Source organism: Phacochoerus africanus, chromosome 2 (genome assembly GCF_016906955.1).
Source record: "Phacochoerus africanus isolate WHEZ1 chromosome 2, ROS_Pafr_v1, whole genome shotgun sequence".
Classification (NCBI taxonomy): Eukaryota; Metazoa; Chordata; class Mammalia; order Artiodactyla; family Suidae; genus Phacochoerus; species Phacochoerus africanus.
Genome location: NC_062545.1, coordinates 90,706,042 through 90,720,884, shown reverse-complemented (window position 1 = coordinate 90,720,884; position 14,843 = coordinate 90,706,042). Strand labels below are relative to the sequence as shown.

The 14,843-nt window shown below is 42.5% G+C and overlaps 1 protein-coding gene across 4 annotated transcripts in view; it reads right to left on the bottom strand.

Annotated features, from left to right (window-relative positions):
• COL12A1 (collagen type XII alpha 1 chain) overlaps nucleotides 1–14,843 on the bottom strand; it is a 130,505-nt gene that overhangs the window by 48,432 nt on the left and 67,230 nt on the right. For all 4 annotated transcript variants that reach the window (XM_047763788.1, XM_047763777.1, XM_047763792.1 and 1 more), the window contains 10 exons: nucleotides 14,636–14,768; nucleotides 14,511–14,537; nucleotides 14,027–14,169; nucleotides 9,770–9,899; nucleotides 8,668–8,804; nucleotides 7,983–8,112; nucleotides 6,635–6,777; nucleotides 5,367–5,496; nucleotides 4,382–4,524; nucleotides 882–1,011 (listed from right to left, as the gene is read on the bottom strand). In XM_047763788.1, the coding sequence (XP_047619744.1) occupies nucleotides 882–1,011; nucleotides 4,382–4,524; nucleotides 5,367–5,496; nucleotides 6,635–6,777; nucleotides 7,983–8,112; nucleotides 8,668–8,804; nucleotides 9,770–9,899; nucleotides 14,027–14,169; nucleotides 14,511–14,537; nucleotides 14,636–14,768 (1,246 nt within the window). The remainder of the gene's footprint in view (nucleotides 1–881; nucleotides 1,012–4,381; nucleotides 4,525–5,366; nucleotides 5,497–6,634; nucleotides 6,778–7,982; nucleotides 8,113–8,667; nucleotides 8,805–9,769; nucleotides 9,900–14,026; nucleotides 14,170–14,510; nucleotides 14,538–14,635; nucleotides 14,769–14,843) is intronic.

Genomic DNA, 14,843 nt, shown 5'->3' with positions numbered 1-14,843 from the left:
AAAAAGAGTATTATCAATACCTCCCAGCACAGGAACCTAACAGGCCAAGGGCCCAGCCTGCCCTCATGCTCAACCAGGACTCTCAGCTGCAAACCAGAACTTCAGCAGGTCCAGGCCACATCTCAGACAGATTACATCAGTATCTCTGTCTGGGGGTGGTACGCAGGCATGAGCCTTTTTAAAGTTTCTCGGGTGAATCCAGAAACCAAACTGGAGAACTCAAGATCTAAACCATAAGAAACTGTCACCCATGTAAGCTAGAAAAGGCGCCAGGACCTGGAAATTCTTGGTAAAATGACTTGGTACAATAGCTAAAATTTTTTTTAAAAAAAAGCTAAAGTTGTAAAGACAGAAGATGATTGCTAATTATCTTGCCTCTTTTTTATGGCTTAAGATTCAATAGCTGGGGTTCTCTTGTGGTGCAGCAGGTTAAGGATCCAGTGTTGTCATTGCAGCAGCTTAGGTCACTGTTATGGCATGGGTTTGATCCCTGGCTCGGGAACTTCTGCATGCCATGGGTATAGCCAAAAAGAAAAAAGAAAATATTCTATGGTGATGGGGTGGTTTTTGCTGATACCTAATTGACTGGGTTAATAGCTGTGGCCTTAACTGATATCACACAAACTAAAACATTATTCACAGACTGTGCAATGGTTTTCCAAAAAAAAATAAAACTATCTAAAGCAAAGCAAAATATGTAGATTTTTGTCTCATTCTCCTTCTTTTAATGGACCTTTAAAAAATTAAAAACACATTCTATTCTGGTATCATTTTGACAAAATTCAAATATCTAATCAACTGTTAACACATTATTAGTGTCTGAGATGTATATGTTCGAACACTCCCCAATTTAAAGATTATTAAAGTTATAAGACATTTACCAGTTCTTCCATTTCCTGTCAAATGGCCTCCATCTCCATCTTCATAAACAGCAATAACAGTAATTTTATACGGGGTATCAGACTGCAGGGGCTGTAGTATTACATTATTTCTTCTGCCTGGGACTGTGGTCTGCAGGGGAAGTTAAATTACAGAGTTATCATCAGCTGGAGGACTTCCAGGTCAATGTTTCTCGGATTCCCACATAGAGTGGTGTTTTCCTCATGGTTTTTGTTGTGCGATGCCCATGGCAAGGCATACTGTCTATCCTGCTGCTGTGCAGCAAGGAGAATAGTTGTAAAAGAGTTGTCAAATCCCCCATCAGCTACCACCCAGTCTTGTGGCTCAGCATCTTAGAAGGGAGTTGTGAGGATGAAAGGCAGTTGCTGAATGTTGCCTCTGCCCATGTAACTGAGCCCTGCTCCTCCCCTCCCCTCCCCATCCTGCTGTGTCTGCTTCACATGTTCCTTCAACAAATATGTATCCTGTGCCCACCATGGGAACATACTAGGGAGCAAAAATGAGCTTGGTTTCCATCCTCAAGAGCACTGACTGTTGGACTGATACTAATTAGGTGAGAAAGATGAAAAAGAGGGAATAGAAAACACATTCGATGGACTCTGTGAAGAGGAAATGACAGATCTCTCAATCTCTCTCCCAGCCCTGTGTTAACTTCCACAAACAACACTTAGGTGAGTGAACTCCAAATGGAATATACTCTGATACCAAATGGTGAATTCTGGGGAAATTTATACATTTTTTCTTTCTTTCTTTCTTTTTTTTTTTTTCTTTTTAGGGCCACACCCATGGCATATGGAAGTTTCCAAGCAAGGGGTTGAATTGGAATTACAGCTGCTGGCCTACACTACAGCCACAGCAACACAGGATCCAAGCCACATCTACAATTTACACCACAGCTCATGGCAACACCGGCTCTTTAATCCACTGAGCAAGGCCAGGGATCCAACCTGCATCCTCATGGATACTACTCGGGTTCCTTACCACTGAGCCACAAGGGGAACTCCTGAAAAGTTACATTTTTAATGTTTTCAGAAAGTGTTGGGAAATGGCCTATTTGCCCATGGCAAGACTGAATAGACACTAAAGCCTGAGCCTCTCTGCTTTGGCAAACTAAATGTCGTAATACCACTTATCTCATTTTAATCAGAAACAGTAAATGGCAGTTATGTGAGTTTCTGATTAATTAAAACAAGGTCTTAAACTAAAGCTTAATATATCAAGTTCAAGTAGATAACATGTTTTATAATAGAGGGATGATGAGGAAGGAACAATCAAAGAGCCATGGGTGGCAAAATGGCTGCAAACCGCAGAACTGCCTTACAGCCAACATCCTATATAATCTACCAACCTATCGCATCAATTAATCACTGAACTTTAAAGAAAGTAGTGAGTTCCTCCATCCGTAGCAGATGGATATGCAAATTGAGAGCTACAAGAAACCTGAATCTACTTCTAGAGTGATAAAATATGACACTCAAAAGTTCAAGTCACAGGTCAGTCTCCCAAGGCAACAAAAATAAAAACAAAAATAAACCAATGGGACCTAATCAAACTGAAGCTTTTGCACAGCAAAGGAAACCATAAAAAAAAAAAAAGACAACCTATGGAATGGGAGAAAATAGTTTCAAACAATGTAACTGACAGGGCTTAATCTCTAAAATATACAAACAGCTTACACAACTCAATAGCAAAAAAACCAACAACCCAATTGAAAAATGGGGAAAAGACCTGAACACATTTCTCCAAAGAAGATACACAGATGGCCAACAAGCACATGAAAAATTGCTCATCATCACTGATTATTAGAGAAAGGCAAATCAAAACTACTATGAGATACCACCTCACACCAGTCAGAATGGGCATCATTAACAAGTCAACAAATTACAAATGCCAGAGAGGGTGTGGAGAAAAGGGAACCTTCCTACACTGTTGGTGGGAATGTAAATTGATAATACCACTATGGAGAACAGTATGGAGGTACCTCATAAAATTAAATATAGAACTACTATATGACCTAGCAATCCCACTCTTGGGCATATATCCAGAAAAACTTTCCTTGAAAAAGACACATGCACCCCTATGTTCATTGCAGCACTATTCACAATAGCCAAGACATGGAAACAACATAAATGTCCATCGACACATGAATGGATTAAGAAGATGTGCTACATATACACAATGGAATGCTATTCAGCCATAAAAAAGAACAAAACAATGCCATTTGCAGCAACATGAATGGAACTAGAGACTCTCATACTGAGTGAAATAAGTCAGAAAGAGAAAGACAAATACAATATCACTTATATCTGGAATCTAATATACGGCACAAATGAACCTTTCCACAGAAAAGAAACTCATGGACTTATAGAACAAACTTGTGGTTGCCAAGGGGGAGGGGGAGGGGGAGGGAGTGGGATGGACTGGGAATCTGGGGTTAATAGACGTAAACTATTGCCTTTGCAGTGGATAAGCAATGAGACCCTACTGTATAACACAGGGAACTGTAGCTAGTCACCTATGATGGAGCATGATGGAGGATAATGTGAGAAAAAGAATGTGTGTGTATATATATATATATAGAGAGAGAGAGAGAGAATGTATATGTATGTGTGTGACTAGGTCACTTTGCTATACAGTAGAAAATTGACAGAACACAGTAAACCAACTAAAATGGAAAAAATAAAAATCATTAAATAAAAAAATTTTCTTTTTTAAAGCTCGAAGTCAGTATGAAAGTATTTATCCCAAACAAAAGATGTTACATTCACAGAAAAGACAGCTTGATTAGCCCTGGAGCATTGAAGGGAGACCTTATGGAGGAATTATATTTACAGAAAGGTTCACATTTAGATACTTACCATCACTCAAATGTTAATTTAGGTAGCTTAGAAAAATAGATCTCATGTTTCACCAGACTCAGTTCTTACGGTATGTTTTGTGTGTGTGTCTTTTTAGAGCTACACCCACGGCTTTTGGAGGTTCCCAGGCTAGGGGTTAAATCAGAGCTGTAACCGCCGGTCTACACCACAGCCACAGCAACTCGGGATCAGAGCCACTTCTGTGACCTACACCACAGCTCACGGCAACACTAGATCATTAACCCACTGAGCGAGGCCAGAGATGGAACCTGCATCCTCATGGATACTAGTCGGATACTAGTTACCACTGAGCCACGATGGGAACTGCTCTTATGGTATAAATATGCATCTTTGAGATAAGACAATTTTCAAGCTGTCTTTAGAAAATAAATGAGCCCAAAGACACTGACTGTAGTTTGGGAAGTCACCCTAGGCACAAGCAGGTGGCCCCAATATCATCTCATGTGTCAGAGACTATCATGTACGATGGGACTGTCACACAGTCCACACAGAATCAAGGACCCAACTGTCATTACAGCACTTCCTAAAGAGGACAGTGTACTCCCACCCTCCATCCAGGTAAAAGATTCCAAAAAGCTCAGACAAATGGGTGCCAGACTCACATATTCATCAATTGGATCACCGACAGTAGGGGAATAGATGATCCTGTACTGCTGCACTGGCCCATCTGCATGGTCCCAGGCTACCGAGAGACTGTTGGTTGTCTCCCCAAAGACTCTCAGGTTTCTTGGTCCACTTCGTGGCACTAGATAAATAAATACAGTACAGTTAGTGGCTGTCTGTGCTTGTGATGATGCGGAGGGGGGCAGGGGTATAAAAGGATGTACCCAGATATTTTACCACCCTCTGAGTTGCTCCCTCTCTTATGAGAAAATACACATCTATTTTTTTTTTTTTTTTTGCTTTTATAGGGCCACACCTGCAGTATATGGAGGTTCCCAGGCTAAGGATCCAATCGGAGCTGCAGCTGCTGGCCTACACCACAACCACAGCAACGAGAGATCCAAGTCACATCTGCGACCTACACCACAGCTCCCGGCAATGCCAGATCCTTAACCCACTGAGCGATGCCAGGATAGAACCCCCATTGTCATGGATGCTAGTCGGGTTCGCTTCTGCTGAGCCACAAAAGGAATTCCCCATCTCTGATTTTGATGTATCATAAACAGCAAAAAGTGCTGTCTTCAGAGCTACATGCTGAACTTTCAGGAACAAAGAGCTAAGGTGGAACCTGAAAGTACCGACTGGGAGAGAAAGGGATTCTTTTAATTATTGTAACCACCTCCTGTTTAATGAAATAGAGAGGCCTCGTGTTCCCCAAGTGCCCAGTTGGTGAAAAGACCCACCACAGGGCAGAAGAAGGGAAGAAGCCCCTCCTGAACTCAGGGCCCAGGTGAGAAAATGGCTAGATGGCATTCACTCAGCTCAGAGGGCAGTCACAGACCAAGGTGCCCTCCTGAACATGCAGGTGGGGCCCTGGGGCCTCCCCTCACCTGCGCAGGTGGAGGCAGCTCCCACACCCCTCACTCCCCACCCACCTCCCAGCCCCCTACCAAGGAAGTGGGTGGAGAAAGGTTTCTGCCTCACATGTTCGTCCCTGGGCAGGGCTGGGATCACCCTCCCCATCCGCGTAGAGGGCCACGATGTTCACAGAATAGGGGGTGTCCGGAATCAGCCGTTCCAACGTCACCATGCGGGTGTTTCCTGGCACCACAATCTGGAGGGAAGGACAAGCCAGATTCTGCCTAACGACAACCCACTCGTTTCACGAGTTGTCTATCAGTCAGCACAATAACGGTTACAATAAAAGGCTGAGCCAATTTCCATGCTATCTTATGAGGTCTGCCCAAGCCACAGAGCTAGATGCAATTTATCCTCAGAAATTCCCTCTCCAAAAAAAGTGAGTTCATACTTGACCCTTAGTAACTTTTGTCTCCCATGGATGCTTACTATAAAGGTTCTCCAATACAACATCCAGGGCTCAAGGGAGTTACCCCAAAGCACCCCAAAGTTTAATTACACATTGAGGAGAGACCCCCACACTTGTGGGGAGAGATTTTCTATTGAAATAGAGAGCTATTCCATGCAATGGAGAGGGCAGTGTTGTCTGAATGCGTTCCTACCACCCAGAGGGACTTGCAAATTGGGGTTCTTATACAACACATCTACTGCTCATCATGTGTTTATCTTGGCTCATCATCATTGTTTATTGTGTAAAGACTTGTGTATTAAATGAGTGTATATATTTACCTTCCCATAGGTGTTCTGATATTATCTCTAGTCAGATCAATAAGTTCTGAACTCTACATTATTCATATATTTAGAAAACTGCATAGTACTATGAATTGAAGATGAGTTATTTTTAAGAGCCCAGGAAGGCAAACATTAAGATATTTTCATAAAAAAAGTCCATATTGATTTGCATGAACTCCTAGAATTAATTTGCATTTTCCCAAAATTCATTTTTGCTAATGAACCATACAGTTAATAATTTGCGTTAATTCATCAACAGCACTCTTTTTTTTTTTCTTTTTTAGCTGCACTTGCAGCATATGGAAGTTCCCAAGCCAGGGATGGAATCCAAACAGTAGTCACAGATACGGCAATACCAGATCCTTAACCCACTGCACCACAGAGGGAACCCCAAAACCACTCATCTAAGCATTACACACGGGCACATTTGGGGCTTGCATTCTCACAGGAGACAAACATGAAACTAAGGTCATCTGCAAATGACATTTCCAGGAGACCTAGGGCCACACCAACAAATGCCCTACTGCTCTGAGCAGCAGCTACAGCAGGAAGCACAGTGAGAGCTAACCCACTCTGACCACTAAGATGATAGTGTCACTTACAGACTCTGAGGGTCGAGTGCCGGCCTGGGGAGAATACACAAGGCGATACTGCTGCACGGGCCCTGGCGCTGGGTCCCAGCGGACATCCAGGCTGTTTGGCGTTGGATTGTACACTTGGATGTTTGTTGCCACCCCTCTTACCACTGAGGAAAGAAAAGCCAACACATATTTCTGACATCTGTTTATATACATTGAGCTTTGGTGATCACTCTTCCAGAACTTCCACTCTGCCATAAGATAAAACACTGTTCTCCTCCAACTTCCAAATTATCTACACCCAAAAGCTGAATAAAACTCTCCAAATCCAAATTCAATTAAAGTTAGCCAACTTGGCCTTGGTCTATATGTAAGCAAAAGTTGTTGCCGATAAAAACAAGCTAAGTCAACAAAGTAGAACTTGGTTAGCCACAAAAGAGCAAGGGACAAGGGACAAGAAACCAGAAAAGAAGCTTCAGTTTTCCAATATAGGTAATGGAGAAAGAGAGGATCTTATATGTAAGTGAAAACTGACAACCACAATGAAGCCTGTCTGATTCCCTCAGCTACCTTCACCCCCTCATTCCTTCTCATTCGACAAATAGATACCCAATGTCTTCTGTGATTAAAAGAAAAGGCAAAAAAGGAGGGAAAAAGAAAACATACACTCAGTTCTAAATTAATTGCCCCAATAGGGACTTAGAAACACATGCAAAATAAATCCATATACCAACCCCAGACTCTTGGTTCAGCCAATAACATTAGCTTTCTAGACCACTTATCTTTTGCCAAAAGTCATCCATACTTGCTCTCTTTTAGCGATCAGCAAGTATATTCTTAAAGCCAAAGAAGTATTTATAGATAAGCACCAAAGCTTTTAAGCAAGACTATAAAGACTTGTAAAACCACCATAAATGCAGTTCTCAAGATGTTAATGGCAAATGAGAGCGTACAGATTTTCAACACCAAAAAGCACGTTATCAGCAAACCAGAGAAATGTGCGATCCGGTAAAGTGAGGACAGACTTCAACAACTGATACTCTGAAAGCCAATTACAAAACACTGCTTCACACAAACTTATGAAGCACAAAGTAAAGCTCATGAATTTTTGCCAAAAAAAGAGGACACTGATGACTGACGAACAATGATGAACATTTATAAATCCCAAAATTATCATTTCAAAAGAAGAATGCCATTATAAATATTTTTTGTCGTATACTAAAATATTAACGGTTGGTGGTACTAGGGAGGTAAACTGTGGGTAATTTTTATGTTTTTAGTCTCTCAGGACTTTTCCAGGTTTTCTTTAATGGGCCCATATGTCCTTTATACTGAAAAGTGAAGAAGCTACACTTTTATGCTTCTTACTTACACGTCCTGCCAGTATCTGATGTGCGTCCTCCATCACCTTCCGAATAAACGGGAACTACTGTAATGGTGTATGGGGTATCCGGCTGCAGGTTCCTAAGAATGGCATAATTGGTATTCCCAGGGATTGGTACCTAAAAAGTTTAATAAAATATAAAGTACTTGATTGAAGAACTTGTAAAGGAAATACTTCGAATGATATGATACTCAAAATATTACCTCAAGATCAAGTCAAGAAGCCAGTTCTGTAACACTGGGATGGAAAGACGTGCTCCCATTTGAACTGTTATAAGAGTTTATGGAGACTTCTCTGGGGGTTCCTGCTGTGGCTCAGCAGTAACAAACCCAACTAGGATCTGCAGCTCCGATTCAACCCCTAGCCTGGGAATCACCATATGCCGAGGGTGCACCCCTAAAAAGACAGAGTAAAAAAAAAAAAAAAAAGACTTCTCTACACCCCCCAGGCTCCCTCGTTAGAACTTCCTGGAATGACTATTTCCCCCAACCCCACCCACCCCCCCAGTTACCCAGACCCTAAGGGCATCAACCTCCTCCCCTCTGTCAAGTTCACTAAATGAATATGAACTTCTTCTGCACTAAAGTAAACCAGTTAAATCTTCAGCTCTGCTTGGCAATCCTTCAGCTGCAGAAGGAAACAAACATGTATTTGTCCTACAGGAAATAATTACCATTTCCTCTGGACCGCCTGCCATCGCATAGAAGAGCTTGTACTGGCGAGGATTGCCCTCTGCATGGTCCCAGCGAACGTTCAAAGTGCTGGTGGAAGGGTCATACACTCTGAGGTTCCTCACAGTATTCAAGGGTTCTAGAATGCACAGGAAGTACATCACAGAGAGGTCCTAACAGTCAAGCACACGCAGAGCACAGGCTTGCTGATACCTCCCAGGAACCCTAGGACACAGCAGGCTCCCTCCAGTAGGCACCCACAAATATCTGTTGATATGAGTACATGTGGATCCAGAGTTGAAACATCTGTGATCATCTGGTCCATGTCTCATCTCCCCACAGGGTATTTTCACCCCAGAGAGTTTTTGGTTTGTTCTATCCTAGAAAGAAATCAAAGTCTTTCTCTACAAACATAGGTAACTCCAAGTAGGGATCTTAAAAACAATTATTATAATTATTATTATTATTGTTGTTGTTATTATTATTATTATTATTATTGCTTTTTAGGGCCACATCCATGGAAGTTCCAAGGCTAGGAGTCGAATCAGAGCTACAGCTACTGGCCTACACCACAGCCACAGCAATGCCAGATCTGAGCCGAGGCTATGACCTACACCACACCTCATGGGAACTCTGGATCCTTAACCCACTGAGTGAAGCCAGAGATTGAACCCACATCCTCATGGATACTAGTGGGATTCTGTTCGGCTGAGCCACAACAGGAACTCCAATTAAGATTGTTATTAATATGCACTGTAAGAAATCAGCAAAACTCATCGCCCCAGGGTTTCCAGGGAATGCTGGGATTCCATCCACCTGATGGTGGTTTAAAAAGCTGCTGGGGGAGTTCCTATTGTGGCTCAGTGGAAAAGAATCTGACTCGAATCCATGAGGATGCAGGTTTGATCCCTGGCCCTGCTCGGTGGGTTAAGGATCTGGCATTGCCATGAGAAGCAGTTCAGATCCCGCATTGCTGTGGTGTAGGCTGGCAGCTACAGCTCTGACTCAACTGCTAGCCTGGGAACCTCTATATGCCATGAGTGTGGCCCGAAAAAAAAAAACACAAAAATAAATAAATGGCCACTGAAGTCTGGGTTCACTTACTGGTCTTGCCTCTTCCAGTCATGCGGCCGCCTTCCCCATCAGGGTACAGTGAGGACACCGTGATTGTGTAAGGTGTGTCGGGCTTCAGCTTCTGCAGGAGCACACTGTTCTGTCGTCCTCCCACTGTGGTCTGGAGAAAAACAGGGATAAGTGTCAGCGTTGCTCTCTCCATCGCACTCATCTGTTAGAAAAAAATCCCTTTCTACAGGGGAACTGATGGAGACCTCTGCCAAGATCTGGAAACATGGCCTACAGTGAAAGTTTGAACTCTATCATAGGGTATAGTTTTAAATGTGAAATATGCACCTTAAATCATAAAAAAGGATTCTAAGCCTTAAACTGGTGATCTTAACAAGATATTTCAACTTGCGAGCCGCCAGCACTGCGAAATTTCATCCAAGACACATTTCACAGACTTCTTCCCCTCAAAGGCATTAATCATAAGTGAACTGCAAAGTAACTTGAAGATAGGAAAGAATTGCAAAATAGTGGAGGCTCCACACCATTTGGTATTATTCTTACCTTTTTACAGATGTTTCTTATTTGCTTTAGAAACACATTAAAATGATTCAGCACAGGAGTTCCTGTTGTGGCACAGCAGAAATGAATCTGACTAGGAACCATGAGGTTGTGGGTTTGATCCCTGGCCTCGATCAGTGGGTTAAAGATCTGGTGTTGCCGTGAGCTGTGGTGTAGGTCCTGTTACTGTGGCTGTGACACAGGCCAGCAGCTACAGCTCTGATTCGACCCCTAGCCTGGGAACCTCCATATGCCACAGGTGCGGCCCTAAAAAGAAAAAAAAAAAATGATTCTGCACAAGATCTAAAGCTTTGGGTTTTCCCCTTCAAAAACTGCACTCTAATAGCGTCAGCTGTGTGAACCCTGAGACCAGATGCTCTGCCAGGCCACAGGCCAGGTCTCCCAGTCACCCCCATGACTCCAGTCTAATGATATAAAGTCTTTTCAATATCCTCTAATTACAGAATTCGAAGGTTTTATTCATCGCTCAAGGACATCTAGCTATCTTTTTGAAAGAAAATGTGTATGATTTGTCAGCAGTTTATTTAAGTCAGATGTTTATGCCATGCTAATGAAAATCACATGAAAACAGCCTGCTGCCCACAACAGAGGCACGTGTGGATGGCTGGAGGTACTTCCAGATGCTTCCACTTAACACCAACTCAAGCCGCCTGAGTTTCAGAGGAAACCTCACTGCACCACTGTCCTCATCCTCGATAGGAACAAACCGAATGACAGCGGCTAGTTTTAACCAACTTAGTGTTTAAGGTTATGAGAGAAAAGTAGCAAAAGCAATATAAGACATTTGCTACTTGACAACTGTGAAAGAATCCTCTTAGTAGAATTCACCTTCGGGTGGAAGCAGAAGGATGGGTGCCTACTTCTCCCTCCCAAATCTCCAAAATAACTCTACCATCAGCAACCCATTACTTTATTTCATGGTCAAGAATTAAAACGCAAATATCCCTAGGAATAACAAACCTTAAGGAATTATCAAATAACACTTCACAGAGAATAAATTGATGAGACTCCTTCTAATTTAAACAACTGAGAGATGGTAAGGGAGACCCAGAGCAGCGATTGGAGGGTCAGCATCACCAAGAACAGAAATGCCAAGGACAAGCTTTGCTTCAATCAGGCCTGACACAGATGAAAGTTCTGTTTCTTCCATTCAAATAGCATTCCATCCTAGGTCCCTGGTTAGCCTAGCAGTTAAGAATCCAGTGTGGTTACTGCTGTGGCTCAGGTCACTGCTATGGCGCAGGTTCAATCCCTGGTCAGGAAACTTCCATATGTCCCAGGCACAACCAAAAAAAAAATCATTCCATCAAATGCGTCATTAAAATAAAAACTGGAGTTCCCATCGCAGCTCAGCAGAAACAAATCTGACCAGCATCCATGAGGACATAGATTCGATCCCTGGCCTGACTCAGTGGGTTAAGGATCTAGCGTTGCTGTGGCTGTGGTGTAGACCAGCAGCTGTAGCTCTGATTTGACCCCTAGCCTGGGAGCCTCCATATGCCACTGGTGCGGCCCTAAAATAAAAAAAGGCCAAAAAATAAATAAAAGCCAGTTCACTAATCCTATTGATGAGAACTCCATCCTTGTGACCTAATCACCTCCCAAAAGCTTCATCTCCATATATTATCACATTAAGGGTCAGCTTTCAACCCTGAATTCTGAGAAGACACAAACAGCCAGTTTACACCAGGTGATATTACAAAATTATTATTAAGGTTTCTAAGGTGTGTGGTTACATACACATATATAATAGAATTCTATCTCTTCAACATGATCTGAAGTCATGCAGAATTAATTTTAAAGGAATTCATTGGGAATTAAATGAAACGGGATTAGCCAATGTTAATTGTTAGAAACTAAGTAACAGAGGGTTATAATTCTGTTCTCTGCTATTGCGTATGTTTGAAAAATTAAATTAAAAAATTAACAAAAATAAATAGGTAGAAGTGAGTTGATTACAGTTGGTATTTAGTTTATAACTGATAAAGGAGGAAAAGGTAGAATTTATCTAAGTTACTTTTTTTTCTCAAATTACCATCTGTTCAGGGAGTTCCTGATGTGGCTCAGCGGGTACGAATCTGACTAGCATCCATGAGGACACAGGTACAATCCCTGGCCTGGATCAATGGGTTAAGGATCTGGCATTGCCCTGAGCTATGGTGTAGGTCACAGACGCAGCTTGGATCCTGTGTTGCTGTGGCTGCGTCGTAGGCTGGCAGCTGCAGCTCCGATTCAACCCCAAGCCTGGGAACCACTGTATGCTACAGGTGCGGTCCTAAAACCAATTCTCAATCGAAGTATATCAGACTACTTAAGTCTAGTCCTGTGGAAACCATCACAGAGCAGCTCACAAGTCATACCGGGACTGGAGGGGTCTATGACTCTAACAAACACACTTCCCATTCAGGTCAGAGACCTTCAATCCCTGCCAGTATCTACCTCTGCTAACACCCCTGAACTGGGAAGAGAGACAACTCATTTGCTGGGGCTCAGAGAGTCAGATGATTAAGAGTGAATACCTAATCTGTCTCTGAGGCTGTGTGATGAAATAACACAAAACGTTGACAAAATACCAGCCCTCAAAAAAGGTATCTGGAGGAAAGTACGACCCTATCTGTGTAAAAATCATAGTGCTTCCTGACCCAGGGTAACGTGTGCAGTTCTAGTTTCATAAAACAAAAATGGAGAAGGTTCAAAGACAGACAGCTCCTGTCAGCAAGGCGAATGGACAAGGGCTCTATTAAATAAGGGAAATCTGGAGTTCCTGTTATGGCTCAGCGATAATGAACCCAACTGGTATCCAAGAGAATGCGGGTTCAATCCCTGGACCCTCTCAGTGGTCAAGGATCCAGCGTTGCTGTGGCTGTGGTATAGGCCAGCAGCTGAAGCTCTGATTTGACCCCTAGCCTGGGGACTTCCACATGCCGCAGGTGCAGCCCTAAAAAAAAAGACAAAAAATAAAATAAAATAAGGAAACTCTGGGAAGATAAGGAAGATTAAAAACTAAGTTTGCAGCCCTACAGTCTTTCTCAAGAACATCCCCTCAGATAAACAATGCTAAATAATATGAAATGGAGGAACAGGCGCCTGGATCTCGAAACATCAGATCTAGAGGATAACTTATGACAAGGAAAAAAAAAGAAAAATTAGAATAATGGCAGTCCAGCAAATTTTCAATACTTAATCAAGTTAGAGAGATCTGGATTGAAAATATAAATAGATTCAAACATCTAAATATCTTCATGGATAGTCTTCAAGGAAAACACGAATGCCTTGAGACGCATCAGAGATGAGGCCAATTAATCCCATCCAGCACAGTAAATTTTGCAATTCTCCCAACAGTGTGACTAACCAAACACTGGCTCCCCTCACTGGGAGGGAGAGGAGTCTGAGGAGGAAAAGGCAGAATTTATCTAAGTTACTTTTTTTTTTTCTCAAAATAAATTATCGTCTGTTCAGGGAGTTCCTGATGTGGCTCAGCGGGTACGAATCTGAGTAGCATCCATGAGGACACAGGTACAATCCCTGGCCTGGCTCAATGGGTTAAGGATCTGGCATTGCCCTGAGCTATGGTGTAGGTCACAGACGCAGCTTGGATCCTGTGTTGCTGTGGCTGCGTCGTAGGCTGGCAGCTGCAGCTCCGATTCAACCTCAAGCCTGGGAACCACTGTATGCTACAGGTGCAGTCCTAAAAAGACAAAAAAAAAAAAAAATTACCGTCTGTTCATTGCCTTCCCCTGTTGAAGGCTGATAGGTGATTCGGTACTTCTGCACGCGACCACTAGCAGGATCCCACTTAACAGTCAAGCTGTTGGATGTTGCATTATACACCTGAAGGTTTCGTGGGCCGCTTTTGGGAGCTGAAAAAAGATTGTTGAGAAACAGAGTGAACAAACTGAACCAGGCCTCCCCTCAAATACATACTGCTCCCAAGGAAATCAAAAGAACTGTCTATTTCTAGGCTTATAACTAAATGGACCCCACGATAAAAGATGGTTGTTGAATCTCAAGTGGCTCCTTAACCAACAGTAGAAAAGAGCAAAGCGTTTCAAGAAAGACCTGTTTTAAAGAGGTCCCAATCAACATCTTATGGTTTAAAAGCAGAAGGCCTATTTGCAGTGAATTTTGTTGTTATTATTCATTCATTCATTCATTCACTCCTTCTTTGGTCATTCATACAGTCAGCAAATTAGATTCTTACCTTGTGTTGTTAAGGGTATCAAACGCACTAAAAAAAAAAAAAAACAGATTTCAGGGAATACAGCTCTGGCTCTATTTTTTAATTAATTTAAAAATAAGAATGTTCTCCTGAAAGCCAAAACCTACGTGTGCGCTCGCTGCCAATCAGATCATCACTTTCTGACTCATCAGGGTAGATGGCAGTCACAGACACTTCATAGAGAGTGTTCGGGTTCAGGTTTTCAAACACCAAAGTATTCTCATCTCCATTCAGGATGGTCTTAGGAAAAAACGACAAACGATAAACACAGGATTAAGTCACCACATATGCCATATGCTAAGTGGCCATCAGCTG